The sequence below is a fragment of the Sus scrofa genome, chromosome 2, assembly GCF_000003025.6.
Source record: "Sus scrofa isolate TJ Tabasco breed Duroc chromosome 2, Sscrofa11.1, whole genome shotgun sequence".
In the NCBI taxonomy this organism is placed as follows: domain Eukaryota; kingdom Metazoa; phylum Chordata; class Mammalia; order Artiodactyla; family Suidae; genus Sus; species Sus scrofa.
In genome coordinates, this window is record NC_010444.4 from 74870976 (window position 1) to 74894666 (window position 23691).

General features: G+C 53.2%; 1 protein-coding gene across 5 annotated transcripts in view; it reads left to right on the plus strand.

Moving 5' to 3' along the window:
• The window catches only part of ZFR2 (zinc finger RNA binding protein 2), a 53210-nt gene that overhangs the window by 25064 nt on the left and 4455 nt on the right, over window positions 1–23691 (plus strand). The window contains exons 3-18 of one of the 5 annotated variants that reach the window (XR_002341688.1): window positions 153–267; window positions 670–861; window positions 971–1311; window positions 4929–5114; window positions 7277–7511; window positions 8706–8866; window positions 9528–9647; window positions 10888–11027; window positions 11126–11255; window positions 11874–12064; window positions 15918–16089; window positions 18576–18714; window positions 20650–20747; window positions 21224–21319; window positions 22478–22842; window positions 23533–23568. Coding sequence is in view for 4 of the 5 variants with exons in the window: in XM_021084093.1 (XP_020939752.1) it covers window positions 153–267; window positions 670–861; window positions 971–1311; window positions 4929–5114; window positions 7277–7511; window positions 8706–8866; window positions 9528–9647; window positions 10888–11027; window positions 11126–11255; window positions 11874–12064; window positions 15918–16089; window positions 18576–18714; window positions 20650–20747; window positions 21224–21319; window positions 22731–22842; window positions 23533–23630 (2526 nt within the window). In the remaining variant the exon portion in view is untranslated. Of the gene's footprint in view, window positions 1–152; window positions 268–669; window positions 862–970; window positions 1312–4928; window positions 5115–7276; window positions 7512–8705; window positions 8867–9527; window positions 9648–10887; window positions 11028–11125; window positions 11256–11873; window positions 12065–15917; window positions 16090–18575; window positions 18715–20649; window positions 20748–21223; window positions 21320–22477; window positions 22843–23532; window positions 23631–23691 lie in introns of those variants that run through there. The other 4 variants (XM_021084093.1, XM_021084094.1, XM_021084095.1 and 1 more) reach the window with 4 other exon arrangements.

The window sequence follows — 23691 nt, forward strand, 5'->3', positions numbered from 1 at the left end:
CAAACCCCCTCTGGACCAAAATCCAGCCTGGCATAGAGCAGGCACTCCAGCACTACAAGGATGTGGGCCTCAAGGAGGGCAGGTGAAGGATGCCTCACCCCACCCTGAGCTCCTCTCCCTGCTCTGTGCTCCCCTTGGAAACCCTCTCTCAGGGTAGTTACAGTTACGGACTGTCAACAGCTGCCAGTGGCTACGAGAACAAACAGTATCGGCCGCCTGCTGCTGGCCCACCTCCTCTCCCAGCCACGGCCTCGCTCTGTCCGTCAGGTAGGTGGGTCTCTGAAGGTCAGGGTGGGAGCAAGGGGGCCTTGCTTACATGGGAGGAACCACAGTTAAGTCACATTTCAGACACCAGTGTTCACAGGAGGTGTGGGAATAGTGTGGGTCTCAGGGCTGGCTTAAGTGGGGCTGGAAGGTCTTTTTGGAGGAAGTTCTCCCAGGATGGGAAGAGGTTCTGCTGAGAACTTGGGTTTTAGAGATGGAAGAGCCCGGGACTCCAGCCTGCAGTTTGGCTCAGACACCTGGACCTCACGGCCAGGTGCACCCGGGCCGCACTGGCTCCTGGCAGCCAAGCAGTAATGTTGGTCACCGGGAATGTGGCTCTCACTCTTGGTTCCCTAGCCTTGGTATGAAAGGGGTGGCTCTGCAAAGGCTGTGCTTGTACTCTAGGGACCCAGGGACCCTGCAGTGGATACAGCCAAGGGCAGCTTCTGCCACAGGCACCCACTGCTGAGGTGGGGCAGCCAGCCAGCGCTGCATCTTCCAGCTATACCTGCCCCTCGGCAGCAAGCAGTGCCCAGCCCACGGCCTCCTCCATCCCCACCCTGACTTCCTACAGCCCAGCCCCTGCCCTGTACACAGGTAAGACGGTTCTTTCCTCTGCGTGCACAAGGGTGCAGGATTTTCCTCTATTTGCTGCTGAAATAAACCAATCCATCTCCCCCACCTTTTTTTTCTCCATGTTCCTTAGGATCAAGCTACCCGAGCTATGATGCATCTGCATACTCAGTGGCCAGTCCTTACTATCCTCCACTGCTCCCCCCACAGATGCAGCCCCTGCCTGCCCTGGGGCTCCCCCAGCCACCACTGCCACCTCCACCACCACCACCGCCCCAGCAGCCTCCCCCACTCCCAAAGCCCATGGACTCATCCCCATGGGGTGGCTCAGGAAGTAGTCCCAGTGCCGGTTCTGCTGACAACTTTGCCAAGAAGCTACCAGTTCCCACCAAGCTGCTGAAACCCAGAGCTGGCCCCAAGCAGCTCCTGCTTCACTACTGTGACATCTGCAAGATCAGTTGTGCAGGTCCCCAGGTCAGTCACCCCTGCCCCACACTGGGCAGGCCTGGGACCTTCCTGCCCTGACGACTAGGAGAGCCCTCCCTTGTCCTCTGGGGCTGACCAGAAATCAGGGTCATTGCCTGCCCCAACGAGGCCTCTTATGAAACTTGCAATCAAGTTATGATACTTCATATCACGCTTACCTTAACACTGCCTGGTATTCTTGTGGAAGACAGAGTGGGGGCGCAATGCTGGCTATTGGATGTGGGAGCGTGGTCTTGCACCCCGAGGCCTTCTGCAGCTGGGAGGCACTCAGTGCCCCTTCCTCAAAGCAAGGGCCAGCAGACGGGCTAGTCACAGAGCGTCTTTGCTGTAGGGTGGCGTAGGCAGGGCCACAGGTGGGTAAAAGCAGCATGTATGTGTATGTGCATATGCTGCTAGCTAAGCAAAGGACTTCCTCAGCACACTTGCAGGTGACCCAGCTCATTCCCAGCAAAGACCATCAGATGCTAGGGCTCTGTCCTTATAAAATACCATGTGCAGATTTTGTCTTTTTAATATTCTAAAAGAAAGTGAGTTCCGTGGTGGCACAGCAGCCAAGAAAAAAAGAAACCTGGCACTGTGGAGGCATATACAGACTCCAAATCACAGGTATAGAGGTAGATGTGTGAGCAGTCCAGAACCTCATCCAGCTCCAATTTCCCTGGCCCAGGGACGTGAGATGAGGGCTGGGCTGCCAGTACTCAGGGTGCCCAGACCCCCTACTGGCCCTTCTCTGGCTGCTTAGCAGAGCCCCACAGTGTGCTTTCTTCCCCTGCACGACGCTTTGCTCTTAATGAGAGCTTGCTTTTCTCTGTTTCCCTCTTTATTTCTCTGTGTGATTTTTTTTTTTTTTGGTTACACCTGTGGAATGCGGAAGTTCCTGGTTCAGGGATTGAACCTGCACCATAGCAGCAATTCAGGCCATAGCAATGACAATGCCAGATTCTTAACTGGCTAGGCCATCAGGGAACTCCTTCTCTGTGTGGTTTTAATTTTATATCATGGGGATTTTTGATTCCTCTCACTGGCTAAACACAATGTCTGCTCCTGTGAATATAGATTCTTCACAGCATCACTTTGAGTGAGTGTGTGATACTCCCCACAGATGTGAGATGGGACAGAGCATATGCACAAGAGCATCACCCCAGCACATGTTGTGGCCTCTCTCAGCCTCGTCTCCCCATAGGACCGGGTTTGCCTGAGCACATCCCTACTTGGCATAGCATCTGGCACACAGAAACGTCAGCTCCTGTTATTCCTAGCTTTCTGCTGATGTTAACAGCACTTTTTCATTGGAATCTTTATTGAGATGCTGGTGGGTTTTACTGAGATAGTGATGTGGTTGTAAGAAATACTGCTTAGAGGCTCACAAGCACTCGCCCAACACCCCCATTGCTGACATTTTGCCAAGTTGGTATCACATCTGCAGTGTTGGCCTTGAACCTGTCCACTTAGTCAAATGTCCCCAGTTTGCTTGCTTGTTTGTTTGTTTTATTTTTTAATGGTTGCACCTGTGGCATATGGAAGGAAATTCCCAGGCTAAGGGTTGAATCAGAGCTGCTGCTGCTGTCTATACCATAGCCACAGCAATACCGGATCTGAGCTACATCTTCAGTCTACGCTGCAGATTGCAGCAACACTGGATCCTTAACCCACTGAGTGAGGCCAGGGATTGAACTTGCATCCTCACAGACCCTATGTTGGGTTCTTAACCCCTGAGCCACAATGGTCATTCCCAGATGTCCCCAGTTTTACCAGTCTCACTTGTACCTGCATGTGCATGGGCACGTGTGTGTGTTTTGCTCTCTGTAAGTTCATCACCTGGGCACATATCAGCTGCCAAGCCCAAGATGCCCAGCGCTTCCAGCACCATAGAGTCCCCTGCTGCCCTTTTCTGCTTGCCCCTCCTGAGCCCCCCCCAATGCTACTTCAGACACATTAACATGAAAGTGGCCCTGCATGGCCTCCATCTGCATCAGAAAGACTTGGCTGGTGTGACCTCCCTGCAGCTGGGGCAGCATTTCTACCTCTTCTTTGGGTGCCATCATGAGTCCAAGGGAGCAGTTGACATTGTGGTTTCTGGGCCAGCTGAAGGCAGGCAGACCTGGGCTTCAGGAGCCTCTTTCTAAAACTCCTCTGGGTTTTTTCTTGATCCACATCTGATCTGTGTTTATGGTGGCAAGTCTAGCATTGGGGTGCCTTTTTATTTTTTGTCTTTTTAGGGCTGCACCTGCAGCATATGGACGTTCCCAGACTAGGGGTTGAATCAGATCTACAGTTACTGGCCTATGCCACAGCCACAGCAGCTTGGGATCTGAGCTGCATCTGTGACCTATGCCACAGTTTGTGGCCACACCAGATCCTTAATCCACTGAGCAAGGCTAGGGATCGAACCCACATCCTCATGGATTCTAGTTGAGTTCTTAACCTGCTGAGTCACAACGGGAACTCCAGAAAGTTTGCTCTTTCTATGAGCTCAGGGTCTGCAAGACATGTTCTAAGGTAGTGTACCATTGGCATCTTGATATATATCCTTCCAGGCTTGTCTCTGTCCCATAGGCTTTTTTTATTTTTGGCCTCACCCACAGCATGCAGCAGTTCCTGGGCCAGGGATCAAACCCAAGCCATAGCAGTGACAATGGCATATTCTCAACTCGCTGTGCCATCTGGGAACTCCCCCACAGGCTTTTATGTAGTGTACATGAGTGCGAATGAGTGTGTGTGTGTACTCTATGGCTTAGGTAAAAACACAGATTCCTACATTCTGAGAATACTCCTCCCACTCCTGTCCCTGCCTCCTACCTGCCCCCAGAACCAGCTGACATCACTGGTTCCTTGCATATTTTCCAGAGGCATTTCTTTTTCTCAGAATGTTGACTCTTGATGTGGTTAGAGGACATTGGCTTAGCAGGCCCACTTTGCCTCATCTTAAGGATTCCAAGAGACTTCTGGGATGCCACATGAGAGCTCAACCATTTGCCATTTGCCATATGCAGTCAGTCAGCTTCCTCGGGCACAGTGGTACAGGAAGCATGGGTCTGTGACTGTTAGCCTACCTCTCCTGTTTGGTACCCACAGTTTCTTAGCAGTCCTCTGACAGGGAAGTGTGTCCTGCCTCATTCAGGTAGCATACACACTCTCTTGCTTTTTGAGGTCAGATTCTGAAAAGCTAGAATATTCTTTCAAGCAGCCCCCAAAACTAAATGTGTTCTCCTTTGAGGATACTTACTTAAGACTTAACTCATTGAATTTTAGGGGAAAAAAAGAGAGAGAAAGAAACCTTATGTCTTTCAGTCTGAGGCTCTGAGTCTTCTGAATCTGTTGACTGGGTTGTGCGTTTTTTTGTCTTTTTTGTTTTTTGTTTTTTACCATGTCTGTGGCCTGTGGACATTCCCGGGTCAGGAATCAAACCCGGGCAACCTGAGCCACTGCAGTGACAACATGACAACACCTGATCCTTAATGCACTGCACCACCAGGGAACTCCCTACTGACTGGGCTTTAAAAGGCAGTACACAAACCTCTCAGAGGCCCGTGCACATAAGGGTGTGGATGGCATGGTGCCCTGTGGACACACCAACCCCTCAGGCCACCCTCCTTCTCTGCCAGCAGACCTACCGTGAGCACCTGGAAGGGCAGAAGCACAAAAAGAAAGAAGCAGCTCAGAAGATGGGCATCCAGCCCAACGGCAGCCCAAGAGGGGTGCAGGCACAGCTGCACTGTGACCTGTGTGCTGTGTCCTGCACTGGGGCAGAGGCCTACACCGCCCACATCCGGGGGGCCAAGCACCAGAAGGTAGGAGCCCCCACGGGCCCAGGCCCACTCAGGACCCAGGGAGGTGTCTGATGACATCAGAGGGAAGCCACTGATGAGCGGTAGCTTTCCCTTCAGGCCGTCCTATCCTCCTTCCTCAGAAGCCAAACCCTTTCTCCCAGTTGTCAAAGTCATACCTGCTGCTGGGCAGAAGCCTAGAGCAGGGCAGGTCATACCCAGACCTTGGAGGAAACTGTTCCTGGCCTTCAGTGTGTCTGTATGTTTATATGCACCAGAGTTTGTGTGTTGATGACATCAAATGGTGTATTCCATGTGGGGCCTTTATTTATTAAAAAATTAAATAGTAAGTTTTGGAGGTCCCATCACTGCTCAGCGTAATGAACCCAACTAGCATCCATAAGGACGTGGGTTTGATCCCTGCCCTTGTTCGGTGAGTTAAAGATCCAGCATTGCCATGAACTGCAGTATAGGTTGCAGATGCAGCTCAGATCCACTGTTGCTGTGGCTGTGGTGTAGATGGCAGCTGCAGCTCTGATTCGACCCCTAGCCTGGGACTTCCATATGCTGAGGGTGAAGCCCTCAAAAGACAATAAATAAATAAATAAGTGGTAAGTTTTAATATTTTAATATCAAAGTTTTAATTGACTTTAACTTATTTAATATCAATGTTTTTCATATATATTACTATTTTAATAACAGTGCTTTCCTAGTATGTCTTCTTAAGGGGAAATGAATGGGTTCCTCCACCTGAGAGAAGGCAGGGGTCCCTCTCCCCTTGCACTCTTTCTATTGTCCAGAGGTGCTTTTTGGAAAGCAGCAAACCCCCCCCCTTGCCCCGCAAAGGGCATAGTGAACCTGCAAGGTGAGGCTCACCTTGAGGGTGTGCATGGAGGCCAGGGGTTGGGGGGAGTTCAGAGCCAGAGGGTTAGGAAGGCCCCTGTCTTGTGGCCGCTGCACTCTGCCCCCACTGAAGAACCTTCTCCAGCTGCCCCTCCTGCTTGCCCTGTTCCCTCCTGCCCCTGAGCCTTTGCTCAAACCTCCCCCTGCCAGCCTCCTCCAGCCCCCACTGCAGGCTGGCCTCGCCGAGCACCTGCCTGGGACCTGTCTTCTCCCCATGCTCTTCAAGGGCCTTGTTCCCTGGCCCATCTGGGACAGGCTCTGCAATGTCTGAGTGAACCCACAAACCCACAAAGGAAGGAGCAGCGAAGGGTGGAACAGAGCATGCACTGGCCTGGCTGGAGCAAGGGTGCAGGTGGAGAGCTGGGGCCCTGGCCAGGGAGTCTCCCAGGCCCAGACTTGTTCTGGGGTCAGGAGGCCCTGCTACCAGCCCCGGGGTTGGGGAGCAGGTTTGGGCCATGAGTGTCAGAGATTTGGAGCCCAAGAATGTTGTCAGTGCAGAGTCTGGGGGCAGTGAAACAGTCTTTTCCAACTGGAACTTTTACAACTAAGTGCCTTGGGTGTGGGTGTGACCATATCTTAAGTGGATCCATGTCCCTAGACGTGTAAATGAATTCCTACGGGATGTGGACATGGTTGCATGGGTGTGTGTGCACTGTGGACAGAATGTGGATGTGTTTGTAGACATGTACATGAATGTGGACAGAATGTGAATGTGTCTATGGGTGTTTACACGCATGTGTAGAGAATGGTGGACATGGGCCCACGGACATGTACACATGTGCGCAGAATGGACATGGGTCTGTGGGTATATACGTGCTTGTGTACAGAATGTGGATGTGTCCGTGGATGTGTACCTGTGTACATCTTAGGGGGCCCTGTCCACACATTCATCCCCACATGCTGTCTCTGCCTGGGGCCTGCACCAGGCTGATGCTTGGAATGCAGTAAACAGTCCTGCTTTTCAGCCCCAGATGGTGGAGTTTGGAGGAAGTGGTCCTTGTTAAGGCAGCCAAGGTGTTGAAGTATTATAGGTCCTACGTGTACACGACTAATGGGGGCCTATAGGCTCAAGAATGAGCTTCCCAAGGGAGTATCCTCCAGAAAGTGAGGCATTTAAATGGGAGCTGGGGAAGGGGCAGGGTCCCTGGTCATTGGGACAGGACCACCGCCCTCACTTCCACAGGCTTCCAGCTCCCCCATGCCCAGCATGGTGCTCTCCCTGCCTTTGAGGAACATTGGTCAGGCCCGAGGGCGGCCCTGACAAGGAGCTGGGTCTGTTCCAGGTCTTCAAGCTGCACACCAAACTGGGAAAGCCCATTCCCACCATAGAACCGGCCCCAGAGAACTCCAGCTCGTCCCAGGCCACTGGCACCAGCAAGACAGCCTCAACCTCCCTCCCCACAGAGAGCCCCCCCTTGGCCTTGGCCAAGCCTTCGGCCCCTGCTGGCCCCAGTGTGTGTGCCCCAGGCAGACCGGCGCCAGCCAAGAGACCAGCTGCTTCCAAGGCCTCGCGCGTGGGTACGTGTCTCTGTGCTTCCCAGCCCCTGCCCTGACCTAACAAGCTGTAGTTGCAGGGACAGGATTGTCCAATTAACTGTGTGTGTGCAGCCATCCCTTCTAGAGAGGCAGGACCTGTGAATGGGGGTGGGGAGGGTGAGTGGAACCCTCTTCTCTCCCAGATTCCCACCAGGTGGGGTGCCTTCTGCCACCTGTGGTCCACAAACAGGAAGTGTGGGCAGAACCAATGCAATGGCAGCTTTCATTTCTTCCACTGGAGTTTGGGACCGAGCCAGTGGCTGGTCATGCTTTGGAAGCCCTGCCCTACGTCTGGAGAGTCCCCTGGGCTGCCACCTTAAAAGTGCCAGAAGCAGCCCCCTTCACACCCCGGTGCTTTAAGTTATGTGGGCACCAGGAACTTAAGGCAGGATCCTTGCAGCCTGCCCCAGGCCCCTCTCTTCCCTCAAGTGTGGGTGGCCTGCATCCTCTGTGACCTTAGGGCGGCCACGGCTGCTGTGGGTAGTGTATTGAGTAGGCAAATAGTTACATATCAGGCACTCACTCCACTGACTGCTTCATGTGCAGTGCCTGATTTATGGCCCACCACTCTTTGGATTTGGGTTAGTCTCACTTTACAGATGGAAGAACCGAGGTGAGGTGAGGTAAAATACCTGGCCCTGGGCCACCTGGTGAACACTGGAGGTCAAATTCAAACCCCTGTTTGTGGGACAGTCTGCTCTCCACCACCATGCTTTGTGTGGGAGAGAGGAGCAGGAGAAGGGCTTATTTTATTTTGAGCCTCAGCAGTACTGTGTTTTGAACAGTGATATGATATTGAAGATCGAATCATAAAGCAGTTTTTGTGACAAAGAAACATCTCCCTTCCGAGGCTCAATGAACTTTCCTAATAGGGAAGTGTCGACTATTTGGGGAGGGAGGGGTCCTCAGCAAGCGGCCTACGACCTGGGCCTCCCCGTGGATGCATCTGCCTTGGCACCAAACACCAGGAGGGCCTCACTCTCTTGAGTCATGACCCGAGCTGGTGGGAAAGGGTCTCCTTCCCTGCGGATCCCACTGTCTGATGTCATGAGCAGGTGGGAGAGGGGCAATGGGAGACCTGGCTGCATCACATTCTACCCTTCATGCTGGCAGGTGGGAAGCCAGGTGTGGTTTCTGGCTGGAGCAGGTTATAAATCACACAGTTCTCCCTGCCAGGGTCTCTTGAGCAACGGACAGCAGACAGCCGTCTCCCCGAGGGGAAACCAGCACACCCCAAATCTGAGCGGCCCAGAGAACTCTCCACCAGCGGAAACTCTCTGGAAGCTTCTGGAAGCTTCTGTGACACGCAGCCGGTGGGCCCAGGCTACGTGGAGGAGGTAACTGCTGGATGACCATTGTGCGTCTGGCCGTGGGCTCACCCTGCTCAGCCCCAGCTCTGGTGGAGAAGGACCTTGGGGGCAAGGCCTCGAGGCCTCATCTCAGCTCCCTGCCAAGACTTGCACACATGCGCCGGGCAGACCTCAGTGAGCTAGATGTAGCATGATCTCCCTAGAAGGCCTGCACTCTGGGCTTCAGATCTTAGAAAAAAGACCCTCAGGCTTCCAGCGAGAAGGCAGGCGCAAGGAAGGACCTGTGCATGAAAACCCCATAGGCATGTGACCTTCGGGCAGAGGTGCATGAGCCCCTAGAGCCTCATGGAACTCAAGTCCTGAGCCCCCTCCTGCTGTGCCCATAGTCAGCCTTCCCTGGTGCCTGCAGGGCCAGGCCTGTCTTGGCATTTCTTCTGTGCTCCAGTTTGAGCTTTGGTTCAGCCAACTCAGCACCTTTTCTGTTTTGTCTCCTGCAAAATAACCACACCAGGCAGGCTTCCTGCTGCGTAGGTGGTAGCTCGGGTAGGAGGAGGGCTGGAGGAGAGCTGCTCTTCTGAAAGCATAAAGCTGCAGGGTAGATAGGAAGCCGGCCCTCAGGGGAAGGAGGCGCCCTGCCTGACCCAGGCCTGCCTGTGGTGGGGGCATTCAGCCGAGCCCTTTGTCTCAGGTGTGCAATGAGGAAGGCAGAGTGATCCGCTTCCACTGCAAACTGTGTGAGTGCAGCTTCAATGACCCCAACGCCAGGGACATGCACGTGAGGGGGCGGCGACACCGGCTGCAATACAAGGTGGGCCCCCAAGGGGCATCTGTTGGGCTGGGCAGGGAGGGTGAGCTCTGTGCTTTTCCACATGTTGGCGCAGGTCTCAAAAAGCACCTTTTGCTTCCTTGAGTCTGAGCCCCTGGGCCCTTCACCATGGGTTCAGCCAGAGAGGCCCTCAACTGCCCTCACAAGGCCTCCCTGTCTTAGGTTTGCTGGGAAGCCAGGGACACACATGCATGTGTGTGTGTGTGTGTTTAGACACACTTGACTCTTGGGCTCCGAGTATGCTTGTGCCGTGCACACACTGTGACTCTCCTCATGGCAAACAATGGCGTCTGGTATTTCCTTTTGTTAGCAGGCTTGTCGAGATATCATTCACATACCACACAGCTTACCCATGTAAAGTGGCTTTTACTCCCTTCACAGAGTGTGAAACCAGCACCTCCATCTAATTCCACAATGTTCCATCACCCCAAAAAGAAATGCCATTCCCATTAGCAGTCACTCCCCATCACCCCTCCCCAGCCTCTGATAACCACTAATCCACATTCTGTGTCTGTGGATGTGCCTGTTCTGGACATTTCCCATCCTTAGAATCACATACTATGTGTCCTTCTGTGTGTGTTGCTCTCACTGAGCACCATGGTCTCCAGGTCCATCAATGTGGTAGCAAGTGTCGGTGCTTCACTCCTTTTCGTAGCTGAGTGATGCTCCCATGTGTGGAGGGACCACGTTGCGTGCATCTCTCACTCACTGAAGGACACTTGTGCTATTCCCACTATGAATAATCCTTGGACAACACTATACTCTCTGAGTGATGAAATTAAATGCTAAAAACCAAAGCCCAATGAGTAGACTAGCAGTGCTGTTTAGAATGTGTATCACTGGATCCTGCACAAACAGTGCTTCCCTGGATCACTCTAATCTGGATGAGTATTTCCCTTGAATCCTCTGTGAACACTTGTGTCCAACTGACATGGTTACTCCATGGTGTCACAGCGCCTTCTTCCTCTGGCTTGTCAGTAGGACTCCCTTGTGCTGTGGGTGGCATTACATCTGTGGCTCTGAGAGTTGGTCACAGTTTTGTTCCCCCCGCACCCCCCCCCTTTCCTGCCATGGCCTTTGGGGACGGGGAGTGTTGAGACTTTGGGGATTGAAACTCACTATTGCATAAACCTGGCAGGAGGATGTCAGTGGAGGGGGCTCCCCTGGGGCCCCGAGGTACACCCAGCATTCTCATCTGAAGGAAGGTCACCAATCTTTCTAGAAAAAAGTGAACCCTGATCTTCCGATTGCTGACAAGCCCAGCACAAGAGTTCGGAAGCTCCTGGAAGAGAAGCTGAGGAAGCAGCGTCAGCTGACCAAAAGGCGGCTGGGGGAGCTGCGGCGCCTGCACAATGAGATGAGGTGCGCAAGGAGCTGCTCCTGGGCCTTCCCACGGCCTCCACGTCATGGCCCAGGGTCCTGCAGCTGCTCCTGGCTCCTTGTCCCTCTCATCCCGGCAGGCGCTACGACTTGTGCAAGAGGCGGCTGGAAGAGGAGCCACAGGTCCAGGATGCACACCCAGGACGCTCACCTGACCAGCACCCGCCTCCTCTCAGGAGCAGGCCAGGGGCCCCCGCAGCCAGGCCTCTGGTGGGTGGCGGTCTGGTGCCCCAACACCTCCTGTGGTGGAGGCCCCTCCTCACTAGAAGGACCTGTACCCTCCAGGCATAAGAAGCAGGACTTTGTACCAAATCCCCCAAGGTGTGCTCAGGGTAGGGGCTGCAAGGGCCTGAGGGCCACATACAGGAGCCTCCAGCCTCAGCCCTATCTCCAGCCACAGTGACCCTTTAAACTTTCCAGAGGCCCCAGTGGTCACAACCTTCAGGAGCCCTTAGATGTCGGTCCACCCACAAAAGCCAGGCCAAGTGGGATGGGAACCGTGGATTGCACCTCACTCCCCCGGCCTCAGGAGCCTCTGGAAATGTGAGACTGTCACCCAGGAAGCCCACTGCTACCCCCACCTCCCTGCACTTGACCCTCCCTGGGGTCCTCACTGGTCCGTACCCCCCACCCCACCCCAAGGCCCTGTCAGCTCCTCTGCCTGGCTCTGCAGCCACCACCTGTCTGTCAAAGTCAGCCTGGCTCTGGGATCCCGTATCCCCATGTTGTATATGCCACACTTCTGTGGGCTGACACTTGTCCTGTCACTGCTTCATGGGTCCCCAGGACCTCCCAGCCCTCCCGTGATGCATGCGCCTTTCTCTCTAGCCCACAAGGCGGCCAGAGTCCAGCGATGACCGGCATGTCATGTGCAAGCACGCTGCCATCTACCCCACGGAGGAGGAGCTCTTGGCTGTCCAGAAGGCCGTTTCTCACTCGGAGCGCGCCCTCAAGCTGGTATCTGACATGCTGGCTGAGGAGGATTCTGCGAGCCCAGAGCCAGAGGTTGGGGAGTGCAGGTAATGGACATCACCCTTTTGTCCAGAGGCCCAGGGTGACTTAGAAGCAGCAGGAGTGGCTTACCCCCAGGCAGAGGTCAAGGTCCCTTCCTGGCAGCCAGGAAGGCAGAGGCAGCTCCACTGCCTCTGGGGCTGGGGGCTTTCCAGCCCTCAGCAGAAAATTCCCCAAGGGAGGCTCAGAGCCAGAGCCGCAAGGTTCGAAGGGAGTCAGTCCCAGCTGGTGAGAACTGTTATTCTAACACCAGAAGTTACTTTTCCTGTTGAAGGCACATCTAGAAATGGACCAGAGGAGTTCTCTAGTGGCCTAGTTGTTAAGGATCTGGCATTGTCACTGCTGTGGCTCAAATTGCTGCTACAGTGCAGATTTGATCCCTGGTCCCAGAACTTCCCCATGCTACAGGCATTGCAAGAAAGGATGAGAAGGAGAGAGGGAGGAAGGAAGGGAGGCAGGGAGGAAGGAAGGGAGGCAGGGAGGGAGGGAGGAAGGAAGGAAGAAAGGTAAGTAGGAAGGTAGTTGACAGAGGATTAGCCACCTCTGTTTCCTCATCTGTAATACGGAGCTAAGCATGAGTCTCCTGAAGCAGGAGATGCCACTGAGTGTCCTTGTGAGTCATCATTGCAGCCATTGTGATTGTCAGGGATGGAAAGTCCCAGTGCCTCCCAATGAATCATTACACGATTTAGAGAATCCTAGAGGGAGATAGCTTTTCCAAGTCTCTTCTCTGTGGGTGGATTCTTTTTCATTTCCTTTTTAAAGTATGTGTGTGTGTGTGTGTTCGTAACATTAAATTTGCCATCGTGACCATTCTTATATGTGTAACACGACAGCACTAAGTACATTCACAAGGTTGTGTGACCATCACTGCTGTCTGTTTTCAGAATTTTTTAACATCCAGAGTAGAAGTCCATCCTGTGAAATTCCCAAGCCCCTTGCCCCCACCACAGCACCCACCTTTCCACTCTGTCTCTGTGACTTGGCTTGTTCTGGACAGTTCATGTCAATGGGATTGTGTAGTACTTGTCCTTTTTGCATCTGGTCAATTCCAGTCAGTAGCTTCTTTTTGCCACAGTGTCTGCTCTTTGATGAGAACATGAAAGCCTTGAGGGTCACCAGATGTCATAAAAAACGCACGCGCCCCTCAGCAAGAGTGCAGGTGCCTCCCCCAAGAGCAGCCTTCCATATCGCCTGGAAGAGGAAGCAGGCATGCCCCGAAGGCAGACCTCCACCCCCACATCTTCTGCAGGAAAAGGCGTACCTCACTTAGTGCTTCGTCCTTTCCCTCCTTCCTGTTTTCTGTTTTCTCCCCATGTGTGTGTTTTGTTTTTATTTTGAGATAATTGCAGATTCAGAACATACTATGGAGAGGACCATGCTACCATCAGCTTTCTCAGTGAGGACATAATGCAGCCTTGCACTTGTCAAGGCTGGGCTTCCAAACAGGCACCTCAGGGAACCCCAGGTCTTGCTCAGGCCTCCACCTTAGGCCCCCTCTGGCCCAGCAGCTCATCCCCTGCACAGACACTTGTTCCCCACTGCAGTGAGAAGCCTGTGCTGCCCCTGTACCGCCACACTTCTCCCAAACCCAGCTTTAAAGCAAAATTAGGAGTTCCCTGGTAGCCTAGCAGGTTAGCAATTTACTGCTGTGGCTTGGGTTCGATTAGGAAAAAAAAAGCAAAAATGACTGCAGTTTTTTTAAGCCTTCACATAACATTGATGTCACGTTACATGTTCTGTCCTATTATTCTTCAAAAACACAGAAATGGGCGTTCCCATTGAGGTCCAGCAGGTTAAGAACCTGACATAGTGTCCGAGAAGGTGTGGGTTATATCCCTGGCTTCACTCAGTGGGTTAAGGATCTGGTGTTGCCACAAGCTGCGGTATAGGTCGCAGATATGGCTCTGATCCAGTGTTGCTGTGGCTGTGGTGTAGGCCGGCAACTGCAGCTCCACTTTGACCCCTAGCCTAGGAACTTCTGCAGATGTGGCCCTAAAACTAAAAACAAAGAAAACAAAAAACCCAGAAATGTGGGATTTTTTTTTTCTTCATTATTCTCGGTGGTCTTTTTCACTATGGAAATGTGTGGGTTTTTTTTTTTTAATAGGAACATGATAAACCATCCTGTGGATGTTCCATTTTTTATTTAACTGTTGCAAAGAACGTGTTAGTAAAATGGGGTTTTTATTTTTTAATAGTTTTATTATGGAAACTCTCAACACATACAAAAAGTGACAAGCCCCAAGTGATCATCCCTAAACCAAGATGACTCACCTGCTCTCTGCTCCTCACTTCCCTCTCCCTGCTCTGCCTGCAGTGGTTAAAGGGAATCCTATCAGACATCACCTCACTGCTGGAGCATGTCAGCATGTGTCTGTGAACAAGACTTTCATTTAACAAAATCATAGTGCCATTATCATACTTGAAAAAAATTAACAATAATTCTTTAACATTGTCAAGTATCCAGTGCTGAAATTTTTAGTTGTTCCATAGATAGCATAGTGTGCTTTTTTTTTTTGGTTTGGGTTTCTTTCTTTCTTTCTTTCTTTCTTTCTTTCTTTCTTTCTTTCTTTCTTTCTTCCTTCCTTCCTTCCTTCCTTCCTTCCTTTCTTTTTCTTTCTTTCTTCCTTCCCTCCCTCCCTCCCCTTGGCACATGGAATTCCCAGGCCAGGGGTCAGATCTGAGCTGCAGTTGAGCAATTCTAGATCCTTTAACCCACTATGCTGGGCCAGGGATCGAAACTGCATCCTGGAGCTGTAGAAACACCACCCATCCCCTTGCACCACAGCAGGAACCCCTGGCTTGGATTTTTTTGTTTTGTATTGTTTTGAAGTTTGTGAGACTCAAGATCCAAGTTGACTGACAACTTGTAAGTCTCTTTATCTGCAGGTTTCCCACCCCCTGCTCTCTGCTTTGTCTTCCCTTGCAGGGTAGGGGCCTCCTAAGTCTCCCCAATCTTGAGGGTGCAGCCAGGTGCCCTCAGGCCATCACAGGCTCCAGCTCTTTGTGGTCCAGAAACAAGAAATACACAAATGCCTTACAGAATGTGGTTATCTTGTATCCTGAGAAGTGTCACAAAGAAAACAAAGTGGTGATCAGCCGGTGGCAGAAGCAGGTGGCAGTTTCTGGAACCAAGTAGGGAACGTTAGTATTGGGACTGCCATGTGAGGGCACCCCCAGGCCATTGGATGAGGCTCATGGGGCTGGAGCCGCAGGAGCGGAAGGAGAGGGTGTTGGCAAGGTGGCCCTGGGGTCAGTCTGGGGACCTCAGGCCCAGGGAAGAAACCCAGTGTTCCCAACCTGCAGGAGGGCAGCATCAGGAGGTTTACTGCTGGGCTGACACAGTAATGAGAGTCACCTGCAGAAAGTGACCAGCAGGATGGAGCAATGAGCGGGGAGGGGGTGGCGGTGGCAAGGCTGGAGGACCAGGCCTCAGGGGAGGGGAGGGCAGGCGAACACCTGGCAGGGCCTTCTCAGAGGAGTTCAGGTGCGGGGTAAAGCGACCCTAGAGACATCTCAGAAGGAGCACAAAGCCAAGGGCCAACAAAGCTGAGGACCAGGGTGCCACTGGGGTGGACATGGGAGGCCTTTTCCAGAATTCAGTTTATTAGGAAACAGTGACAGCCGCCAGCCTTGCTGAGCAGTATGATTTCCCAGCTGCAGTTCGAAGAGTGCTTCTCTCAGATCTGTCTCCTTGGGCCTCTTGATCAAATGTCCTCTGAGAAGGGCTGTGCCCCATTTTACAGATAAGGAAGCGGAGGCACAGATGGTGCAGTGAGGAGTTCGAGCCCTGTGTGCAGGAGCGGGGACCCTTTCTCCCCACCCTATGCTCATGCATTGGTGGCTTTGTCTTCGCAGCCGCCCCAGCTCCTCTTCTCGGATCCTGAAAGGCGTGATGCGGGTTGGCCTCCTGGCAAAGGGCCTCCTCCTTCGGGGAGACAGGGCTGTGCAGCTGATCCTGCTCTCCTCCCAGAAGCCTACCCGCGCCCTGCTACACAGAGTCGCCGAGCAGCTGCCCCTCCAGTTCCCGGTGAGGTGCACGGCAGTGCGGTCAGCCTTTCAACTCCGGTTAGACACAAACCAGTTTGTTTTTAGAAACAGTCACCAGGAGAGAGTGGTGGAACTTAAGGGTTCTTTTACAGACCGGGTTCAGGTTAGAGCTCAGAAACATTTTAACCATAATTCTAACTTCTGCCACATCCACAGCAGAGGCACAGAGGATAAATGAGGCCAAAATCTTTCACGCCCCCAAGGCTAGAGAGGCACAGGACTTTGGTTGTTGGTGGCTGCACTCTCCTCCAGAGCAGTTCCTGCTGTTGTCATAGAGCTTTTCTTATCTGAGATGGTAATTGGGAGAAGAGCGAGATCATGTCATGATTTAAACTGATCATCTTCAATTAGAATAATCGGTTCCCAGGGTGGTTTCTTCTTGCTGATATGTCTGCTGCCCTTCCCCATAATTCAGCATCTAGGGGCCAGGCAGTCCCAGGCTCACCTCTGGGACTCCTAGTCTGGTCAGGAGACAAAAACACAGAGCAAGCTAACTTCCAATTTATCTTCTGTGGAAAAATTAAAACCTGATGCCAGGTAGAGAGCACCCTGGGAGAGCAGGGCCCACTTCAGACAGGATTGTAGGAGGTATGTGTCCTGAGAGAGGAGGGAGCATGTGAGGTGAGAGCCGAGAAACCTTGAAAAATGGGAGAGGCATTGAAAAATGGGAAAGCAGGCAGTATTCCATATAGAAGGACCTGCCCCTGCAGAGGCCAAGAGGGAGGAGACCCTGGGAGAGGTGTGCCTGAGAGGACAAGAGCCTGGATCAAGCCAGGCCTGAAGGCCTTGTGGGGGAAATAGGATTGGAGGGTTTTAAGCAGGGGAATGACATGCTCTGACTTTGCCAATTTAATCACTCATTTCCTGAACACCCCTGACATGATAGTTTTTGCTAAATGCTGTCGGGGGTGCAAAGATGTCAGATGCAGGCCCTGTCTTCCAGAACTTTGTAGCCCAGTGGCTAGGACAAAGCCTTAAGCCCATGAGGATGGCTAAGTCTGTGGAGAGCTGGCGGTGCCCCCCACCCCCCACCCCAGCCCTGAAAGGTATGTAGAATATAGAGGGGACCTTCTTAGCCATTACCTGGCCAAGCATCTTGGGGACCCCAAGACAAGATGAGGGACATAGTAGAGCCTCTCTCAGCACCAAGTCACTGCACCAAACCCAGCTTCATTGTGCTGTCTTCCCAGGAGGCTGGTAATCAAGGAAGGCAGTTGGAGTTCTAATGCCTGTGAGTAAGGAGTCCTTTCTCCCTGAGGCCCCGAGAGTAAAAGGCTGTCAGGAGCAAAGCTGGAGAGGCTGGGAATGGAAGGGAGGGTCTGCGGAGAGAGCAGGGCTTGTCTGGGGTCGCTGCTTGCAAGGGTATGACCCTCTCAGGGTATCTCCTAGGTGGAGCTGGGGTGGGCAGGGTCATAAGGACACCTGTGTTGGGGGCAAGCCTAAACCCTGGGCCTCTGTGGCAGGCGTGGGGTGGGGACCAGAGCTGAGGAGGCTCAAATTTTGCCTGGAGGCAGCCCCTGTCCACATCCTGAGAAACCATCCTTCTGTCTTTGTACCCAAACAGTAACCTATGGGACCAACTGAAAGGTATTGCGTTTTTTCACTGAATAGCATGTCTAGGGTCAGATTCCGTAATTATATAGGGAGCTTCATTCTTTTTTTCTGGCTTAAGATTATCCTGTTGCCATTTGTCCATAACTGGCTGGGTCCTTCTGTGTAGTTGAACATTTAGATTGTTTCAGGTGTTCCGTGTTACCAGCAAGTCTTCACAAAATACATAACCTTGTATACATGCTGCCCCATTTACATGGGAGCATGTCCTGGGGCAGAGTCACTGGATCAAAGGTGCGAGCCTGGATGCTTCTGGTGTCACCAGGCCAGCCTCCACCAGCAGTTTAGAGATGCACAGATTTGCCAGCCTAGCTGCTCCTCAGACTTGTTGAGTTTTGTCCCTCCCACAGGTGACAGTGGCACCCTGTTCTAGTTTTAACTCTTTTTTTTTTTTTTTTTTCTGGCTGTGCCCATAGTGTGCGGAAGTTCCCAAGCTCAGAATCTAACCTGCGCCATAGCGGCGACCTGAACCACTGCAGTAACACAGTTTACCACAAGGGAACTCCCATTCTAGTTTTAACTCTAGTCTCTCTTATCATAGGAGTAATTTGTGTCATAGTATAAAAAGGGTCATTTCAGTTTCTCTTTCTGCAAACTATCATTTGTCGGTTTTCTTACCAGGATGCTGATGTTGTTACTAAGCTATGGGTGTTCTTTATGAACACCACTCTGTATGAAGGCACCTTGATGCTCAATCTATTGTCTATATGCATTTCTACCTGTGCACTTCTGGAGGACAGGGCTGTGTCTCAGTCCCTAAGAGATTCCAGATGCCTGGTGTGGGGCCTGGCACCCAAACACATCCTACCTCTCAGCTGGAGTAATTCAGCCTTGTGTTATATTTACACCTTGTAGATTGTGACAGATGACAAGTATGAGGTCTCCTCAGATCCTGAAGCCAACATCATCATCTCCTCCTGCGAGGAGCCCAAGATGCAGGTCACTGTGTCCATCACCTCACCCCTGATGCGGGAGGACCCCTCTACAGACCGAGGTGCGGCCAGGCCCTTCTGTCCAGCCCCCCTCTCCACACACCTGGTGGTCAAGGGCAGTGTTCACTTCTGCTCTGGGCAGGGGGTCGGGGGGTTGCCATAGCCAATTTCCTGCACTTCTGTCAGCCCCAGATACCTCCATCAGATAAGAGCTAGTTAGGATAGGAGAGGAAGGGAGGAAGTGAACTGGGACAGAGAATTAGGTGGCTCAAGACCCAGCAGCGGGGCACGTGCCTGTGACTGGGGCCATGCATGCACTGGCTCCCTGCCCAGGGGAGACCAGTTGTGCTGGGTCCCTAGGGGGCCTGTGGCAGATGGGCATTGCCTGAGAGAGTGGGAGGGGGTTGTAGGCGAGGCCAGAGAGCAGCCAACATGGGATTGCAGGCCAAGCTGACAGGGACGGGCACTTGAATCTCATCCAGCCAGAGAACCTACTGGAACAGCCTCTGGGACTGTTTCCCAAATTCCAGTCTTTCTTAGATCTCTTTCATCATTGTTGTCTCGTCATAGCTGAGGGCCACGAACCACTGATGCTTTCCTTTAAATCGATTCCTTTTTAACTCTTAAATTTTTTTCTCTTTTTGGCTTTTTAGGGCTGCACCTGCATGTGGAGGTTCTCAGGGGTCAAATTGGAGCTGTAGCTCTTGGCCTACACCATAGCCACAGCAACACCAGATCCTTAACCCACTGAGCGAGGCCAGGGATCAAACCTGCGTCTTCACGGATGCTAGTCAGATTCGTTTGCTCTGAGCCACGATGGGAACTCCACTCTTAATTTTTTTTTTTTTTTTTTTTTGTCTTTTTGCCATTTCTTGGGCCGCTCCCGCGGCATATGGAGGTTCCCAGGCTAGGGGTCTAATCGGAGCTGTAGCTGCCAGCCTACGCCAGAGCCACAGCAACACAGGATCCAAGCCAGGTCTGCGACCTACACCACAGCTCACGGCAACGCCGGATCGTTAACCCACTGAGCAAGGGCAGGGATCGAACCCGCAACCTCATGGTTCCTAGTCAGATTCGTTAACCACTGAGCCACGACGGGAACTCCCACTCTTAAATTTTTAAAGAGGAGAGCCTCTGAACCATAAGTGAACAACCATTACCAACTGTCATAAGAGAGAGTCATCTGAAAATAAATACAGTGAGGAAAAATAGTGATGCCCTTCAACTCCAGCTGAAGGCCCTCTAGGGCTTGCCCCCATGAAAATGAGGGGTAGATTGGGAATATCAGAATGGGTTCAAGGTCTGTGGCCACTGATGGAGGCTGACTGGAGGGGGCAAGAGAACCAGAAACCCTCTGTGGGAGCCCTGGACCCCCCGAGAGCTGCTCCTCCCTCCATGTCTGTGCCCTGTTGGCTACTGCCGGGTGGGGAGCTTTCAGCTTCTGCTACTGCTTGCTCTCAGCCCCAAAGGAGCAACCAGGCCTGGGGTCCAGGGGGCTGTTTATGAGCAAAAGAAAAATCTGTGCTCCCTCCTGTGACCTGAAAAACCAGGGCTTCATAGAATGAGGGAAGAGTAATATTCCTGAAGCGAGAAGAAGAAAGACAAAACAGGGTGGAATTTTCCCCAGACATGGGGCCTTGATCATCCATGATAGTGTGTGCTCAAACCTGACCTGCTGACTCCCTTTTAATCACACATGTGGAAGTTTCTGGAAATCCAGCTTCATTCATCATTTCCCATCTGAACTGTGATTTGCTAACCGGGTGGGTCTGCACTGACAGCTCCAGGTGACAAGCACAGAGCCCTTTCCTCATGGGAGCTCAGAACCTCGGAGAAGATAGGATTTCCACCAAGAAGACTCCTGTGGTCCTTGGAGGAATAATGGTGTATCTTCCTAATAAATGCAGTGTGGCCCAGGGACCTGAGGGCTCAGCTACATAGCCCGGGAGGCAAGAGCAGGGAGCAGGGTACCTGACTCCTGTGCCCTTCTCTTCTAGAAGGAACAGAGGCGCCTCTGCCTGATCCGGGAGATGTCCTGAGCCCAGAGAAGTGCCTCCAGTCTCTGGCTGCCCTCCGACGCGCCAAGTGGTTCCAGGTCAGGGGGCAGGGCCCAGAGGGGGCCTCAGCCAGGCCCTCAGGCTCCCAGTACAAACGAGGGACAACCGGGGTGGAGGAGCTTCTCCGCTGGCTGCTTGGCTCACATGTCCTTGCCCAGTGTTAACCAGGTTACTTCTTGGCTGATTGGGTCGGGAACTTGAAATGAATGACTGCCGTTCTGGGGGTGAGGATGCTGTACCCCACAGGCCCCTGGCAGCAGGTACCAGGCTCAAACCTGAGCCAGTTGGCTTGGCCTGGGCCATTTGAGAGTGGATTCCACTTCCAGCCACCACCTGCAAAGCCAGCTAGCCCATGTCCTCTGGAGTCCTTGCTGCTTCCACTGCCAGGACAGGACCCCCAGCTGGGCTCGCTGCCCCCTGGGTCAGCCCTTGTTCCCTCAGCTCCATGTGCATTCCCTACCTTATCACTTGCACGTGGCTCCCTGGTGCTAACTCTTTGCTTCTTCCCCTGAAGGCAAGAGCCAGTGGCCTGCAACCCTGTGTGATCGTCATCAGGATCCTTCGGGACCTCTGCCAGCGAGTGCCCACCTGGGGGGCCCTGCCAGACTGGGTAAGGCAGCACCGGGGGGCCAGCCCTGCTTTGGGAAGCCCTCAACCCTGACAGGCCAAGCCTCATTTCCAGGTCCAGCGTTCAGCTTTCCGAGAAAGGGCTGGTGGCAGCCTGAACACCAGGAGAGGTGGATCAGGGTGGGGCACGTCAGGATCCTAGAGAAGTGGTCCCAGGACGAGGCTTGCTACAGGACGCAGCTTCATTTGACTGTATTATCTTAAACCCACAAGCTGGCAGGCAGAACCAGGAAGCATGCAAATACAAGGGCGCCTCAGCAAAAGGTGGAGTGTTTGCCTAGACCTGCAGGCGTCAGTGCGGAGGGCCCAGTGAGGGTGAGCAGCTGTGCCTGACCTGCCTTCATGGCCTCTGGGCTGCCTGGTGCAGACCCACCTTCTCTGAAGGGGAGATCCCCCGCCATCAGCAGGCCCCGGGGTCTTTCATGGGGGAAGAGAGGAGAGAGGATGCAAGGGCCTCCATGGCCCCCAAATCCCCAAGCTGCCGTATTGTGAGAACCCCAGCTCCCGCCCTCTTAGGGGTCCCCTGCCCTATCTTTTGGAATCTCATCTCATCTGTGAGCCCTTCAGTGAACCTGTCTCTGAGTGTCCCTCTCCAGTCACACACCCATTGACCACACACCACCCATCCCAGCAATGGTGGTGTATGTTTTTTAGTCTCACATTATCCTTGGGAAGACATCAGAGGGCCCGGAATTTGGAGGGACTCATGCATTTTATGTGCAACCTTCTGCTGCCTGTTCATCAGCTGCAAAGGCACATTCTTGGACCCTTTGCATTCCAACCCAAGCTTCCCTTGGCATTCCTCTGGTGCCTGCCTGGACCTTGCCTTCCTAACTGGGGTCTGGGGCACCACCCCTCATGGAGGGCACAGCTACCACCCTGCACTGAGTGAGGGGCAGGGTTTGTCCTGATGCTGGGAGGGCCCTGCATTCCCCGCAGCCCACTTCCCTGTAAGCATAGACACCTCCCAACAGCTCACACCTCCAGCTTTGCCCTGGGACCTGCTGGTAAGGTGGCTTCTTGGAGGAGGGAACATAGCTGAGTGAGTCCTCAAGTCCTTGTGACCCTCAGGACTCTCGCTAGCTGAACCACAGGTTACTGAGAACCAGTTTCTTTTAATCCTTGTGGCGCTATTTTGCAGTGTTACCATCAATGGGATTTTGCTGATGGGAAAGCCAAGGCAAGTGAGTGAAGAAGCCTGCCCATGGCCATGCCAGGAGGTGGCGTGAGGCCCCAGTGACCATCCTCCTTGTAGAAGTTCAGGGGCATATGGGAGTGAGGGGGCTAGATGAAGGGACCTCCTGTCCCCAGTTCCCTGGAGACCCCAGCCGAGCCTGCAGAGCCACTCTCTCCTCAGAGGCACGGATCTCCTTTTCTGTCCCCACTCGGCCCAGGCCATGGAGCTGCTGGTGGAGAAGGCTCTGAGCAGCACGAAGGGGCCCCTGAGCCCTGGGGATGCCGTGAGACGGGTCCTGGAGTGTGTGGCCTCGGGGACACTCCTGACAGGTCAGTCAGCATCTTCCACAACCCTGGAGCACATGCTGGAGAACAAGGGCCACAGGGGAAGGGGAGTAGGCAGAAGAGCCTCTCAGGAACACTTGAGAACCACAACCACTCAGAGAGGACAGCAGATGCAGACACACGTCGCTCATGCAAGGGAGCCACGCTGAGCCGTGGACAGGCTGGGAAGGAGAAGCAGGGTGCAGGCTAGAACAGAGCCTTCTCTCACTCTCCTCCAATGGCACATCCACCCTTTCTGGGGAGCCAGAGCCGGTCCAGGGAACATGTCCAAAGGAAACAACCAGGAAGTCCATGATGGGCTGTGTACAAAGATGTTCATCTCGGGTCCTTCACCATAGCAGGAGGAGAGCGAGTGTGCAGCCCATGTGACATGTTAGATGCAAAATGGTGTTTTTCCAGTCATTCCAGTGACACAGGATGATAGTGTATTAAGTGGAAAAAGAAGATAATACACTGGCCCATGGCGTGAGCTTTTACGTAATTACACACTCGCACAAGCACACACGCAGGCCATGGGGAGATATGGTAAATGTGTGTGGGGACAGAGGGAGGCCTGGCCATGGGAGAGGGCATGTGGTGTCCAAGTGCAGTTCCCCCTTAGCATTGCAGAGTGTGGTGGCAGCACTCATGAGGGTGCCCTCTCCTCTTTGCTGCCCCATTCCTCCCCTCGCAAAGATGGGCCCGGGCTCCAGGATCCCTGTGAGAGAGACCAGATGGACGCCCTCGGGTCCATGACCCTCCAAGAGCGGGAAGACATCACGGCCAGTGCTCAGGTAGGGGGCTGGCCCCCGAGGTTCCCCGACTCAGGCCAGCTCAGCCCGGCTGTGGGCAGCC